This window comes from Apium graveolens, chromosome 9, assembly GCF_009905375.1.
Source record: "Apium graveolens cultivar Ventura chromosome 9, ASM990537v1, whole genome shotgun sequence".
In the NCBI taxonomy this organism is placed as follows: domain Eukaryota; kingdom Viridiplantae; phylum Streptophyta; class Magnoliopsida; order Apiales; family Apiaceae; genus Apium; species Apium graveolens.
The window spans coordinates 248922649-248926619 of NC_133655.1; the positions used below are offsets into that span (position 1 = coordinate 248922649).

General features: G+C 34.4%; 1 protein-coding gene across 1 annotated transcript; it reads right to left on the bottom strand.

Moving 5' to 3' along the window:
- Positions 1–1441: 1441 nt before the first annotated feature.
- LOC141686144 (mRNA export factor GLE1-like) lies at positions 1442–1905 on the bottom strand. Its single transcript, XM_074491198.1, has 2 exons — positions 1702–1905; positions 1442–1570 (listed from the first exon to the last, which is right to left on the bottom strand). Exons 1-2 carry the CDS (start codon positions 1903–1905, stop codon positions 1442–1444), a joined length of 333 nt encoding a protein of 110 aa, XP_074347299.1.
- Positions 1906–3971: the final 2066 nt, after the last annotated feature.

Consider the following 3971-nt stretch of genomic DNA (forward strand, 5'->3'; position numbering starts at 1 on the left):
CAGTCCTTAATACAGTAGAGATGACTGTAGCCCCAATTCCGGTGGTAAATATTTTAAGAGCCCATGTTGCTGCTGCAGCCACTGGTAAAGGCACACACTCAAGAATAACAGAGAAGCATCCAACTTCCTGTAATGTCATTGCCGTCTCCACAACCTTAATTCAACATAGTGATAAGTACTTCTCAAAGAAACACTTATTAATTTACATTAAGAAGATATAAATACACATTGGAGATACCTTGACAGCACTAACAACATTTTTTCCTTGAGGCCTAAATCCCACGAGAACACTAATAGCTTGAGGAGTAAGCCCTACGTGACCTATAACAGCACTTCACAATAGTTTTTGCATCTTGAAGGTGATCCGCCCTCCAGTTTTATTGCATCCATGTCTCCTTCTTTCAATATCCTGACAGTTATATCAACTGCCTACTCATATCAAAACTACAATATCACCACCGTAGCAAATTTCAAATTATTCTCGAATTCTAAGTGCTTGAAAACGTAATCCTGCTAATAATGCAGCAGTGAACTAATTTGTGTTTCTAACTAATTAAATATGAGCAGGTTAAAAAGGCACGTAAAAATGAAATACAAAATATCGTCCTAAATTCTCTTTTATAACTTTAGTTCAAACTTGGGTAACTATATTTATTATTACTTAATATTCAGCTTAATAGATGTCCAGGGAGTGCTTTACATGGGTGTCAATGTCTGACATGGACCTTAATTCCACTAAAACCCAACTTGATTATCAAAAATAAGATTATTGAATTCGACACCACGTAAACAAATCTAACCCGAAGTAACAAACCTTATGCATTCATAACTAACAAATTTCCTTAAAATTCCTTAAATTTCAAAACTACGAAGTAACAAACATTTTAGTTGTATAAACACCCCTAAAAACTAAAACTAAAACAAACATTTGAATAAAACAAAAAATACAAGAGAATAACAAAGATAAAAAAACAAACACCTGCTGATTATAAATGTAGGCTCGCCCTGCAGCTCCTTCCAGTTGCATTCTTCTCCTAACAAGATCCAGAGGAAATGTTGTTGTAAAGTGCAAAAACATAGCAGCATCACAAATAATCAATTACCAACTGCAAAGATCAATACCGAACAATATCAAGAACATAAATAGAGTGAATTGGTAAGGAGATTCGACTTACTTTCAAAAAAAAATACAACAAAGAACAGAGTGGACTTATAACAGTTTATCATTTTAACATACCTGTTGAAGAGGACATGCCCGAGAGGCTACTGCAAGCAAGGCTTACCATTTCAGTAGAATCGTTTGGCCTAATACACAAAATTCATAAGTTTAGAAACAAAATCACTTGTCACAAAGGTCATACATGATTTAATCTCTCCGAAAAATTCACCTTTTAGTATGGCAGTATGATCTCAGCATCTCATAATGATAAGAATTTCTTGATCATACTTCAATAAAGGTCTGCAATGAAACAACAGTGTATAAATTGGCTGGAAGAGCATTCAAAAATCTGGCCATCCATGCCCAGCCTTCTTCAATTCCATGTGGGTTCTTAACTCCTTCAGCTTCTGTCTAAAAACCAACACGACTCACATAGTTTCCGTGATACTTAAAACTAGAAATGAGCAACTTGAAACTAAAAACGAGCAAGCACAATGACTCAAATATTCTGCAGACATTAGTGATAGATCAAAGAGACGCACCTGAACAAGTGCACCATATAGCTTCATACATGACCTCACTCGTTCTACATATGTATCACTGTTTCCAAGCTTTCCATCTTCTTCTTGATATCCAATGGCTTTGTTGTAAGCTTCTTTTGTTTTAAATACTGACTCAGAGTAACTCATATACTTTGGAACACTGTATATGCAGACCCTGTTTAATTCAGCAAGAAGAATTTCCATGGTTTGTGGAACCTAGAAACATGTAAACATGTAAGAGTTTTAACATTAATAATCTAAGCACCACATTTATTTCACTGATAGGAACAAGGACAGTAGAAGACGAAACACATAAAAACTAGATATCTCATCTTGTGCAATGACATCCACGATTGAGCATGTCAAGCATCACTGACCTAATTTCTATAGCAGTTGATGTTATTCAACCAAAAAATGTAACTGTGTCAGTTCTTAGCTGATCACATATTTGCATTTCATGTAGAGTGGTGGGAATCCTAAAATCATTACACAGTCCAGATGGATAATACCTTATACAGAGATGTTACGGAAACTATCATATAGCATTCAAGCAAGTCATAACAGACACACCCACAAAACTGCTACTGGGAGAAGAAAAAATCACTTACATCTTAAATCACACAGAAACAAACCTACACAAATCATCAAAACACTCAATTTTCTTCTTGAGCTTCAATTTTCCCCTCCACATCCCCTTTACTTACTTGTACGCACAAAATAAGAACTAAAATCAGCACAAAATAAGAACTAAAATGAGAGAGAGAGTTAGACAAAGAGAGAGAGAGAGAGTGATACCTCAAAATTAAAGACAAGCACCTTCCATTGAATCCACAAATAAGCCCTAAAGCCTTAGTTTTGAACACAAACTAAAACCCCAAATTGAAGTCGAATTGAAACCCTAAACGGAACCATACTCCATTAAAGAAACATAAAAATCAATCAAAGGAGGCTCAAATCAAAGCAAATATTTATGTATGTATAGATTTTTCATAACAAGGAGAGTAGAGGGGGAGAAAGAGAGGGAGAGAGGGAAGGGGAGATACCACAACCTAAATCAAAACTCAATAGGACCACAATCTTCTTTGAAATACCAACTCAATTCAAGCAGCTGAGATCCTTCGGATCGGAAATGGAAGCACAAACAGCGGACGACTATGAAGTTAATTCGTCATTCAGAGTGTAATAAGTGTTTGAAATAGAGGTGGATTGAGAGGGTTAGGAGGGAGAGAGAGAGAGAGAGATTTAGATTTGTGTACTTTGGTGTTTTATGTTTACAGAGAAGGAGATGAAATGGGGCATGGGAGGGGGAGGGGGAGGGGGAGGGGGAGGGGGGAGCGGGTAATGAAAAGAAAAGAAGGGGTAAATGAAAAGTTGAAGGAGGGAAACCAATTATAACAAGAAAACTCGATAAATAAATATTGTATACTTATAAATTTTTTATAAATAGATTTAAGAAATTATTTTTATAAAATAATATAAAATAAATTTGAATATTTTTAATATTTTAATATGACAAAAGCTAATATATTTTTATATTCGTTGTCGAGAGGGGTACTTTTACCGGATTTTTCTAATCCTGACATGCAAAATTAATTTCAATTTTTTTAATAATTTTTTCATATGACTAAAACTGATATATCCTAACATCCGTACGGTTAAATCGTCAAAACAATTATTTTAAAAATTAATCTTGTAAATCGGGAACGAGTCTCGTTGTCGGGAGGAGTACTTTTACCAGATTTTTCTAATCCTGACATGCAAGATGAATTTGAAATTTTTTAATAATTTTTTCATATGACTAAAATCGATATATCTTAACATCCGTACAGTTGGATCGTCGAAAAATCATTTTAAAAAATTAATCTTGTAAATCTGGAACGAGTCTCGTTGTCGGGAGGGGTACTTTTACCAGATTTTTCTAATCCTGACATGCAAAATGAATTTCAATTTTTTTAATAATTTGTTCTTATGACTAAAATCGATATATCTTAACATCCGTACGGTTGGATCGTCGAAAAATCATTTTAAAAAAATTAATCCTGTAAATCGGGAACGAGTCTCGTTGTCGGGAGGGGTACTTTTACCAGATTTTTCTAATCCTGACATGCAAAATGAATTTAAATTTTTTAATAATTTGTTCTTATGACTAAAATCGATATATCTTAACATCGGTATGGTTGGATCGTCAAAAAATCATTTTAAAAAATTAATCCTGTAAATCGGGAACGAGTCTCGTTGTCGGGAGGGGGGTACTTTTACCAGATTTTTTT

Coding starts and splice junctions, on each gene's coding strand:
- LOC141686144 (XM_074491198.1), bottom strand. CDS start 1,905: ATGGAAATTCTTCTTGCTGAATTAAACAGGGTCTGCATATACAGTGTT. Junction 1,571..1,701: donor TATATGGTGCACTTGTTCAG/GTGCGTCTCTTT, acceptor GTTGGTTTTTAG/ACAGAAGCTGAAGGAGTTAA.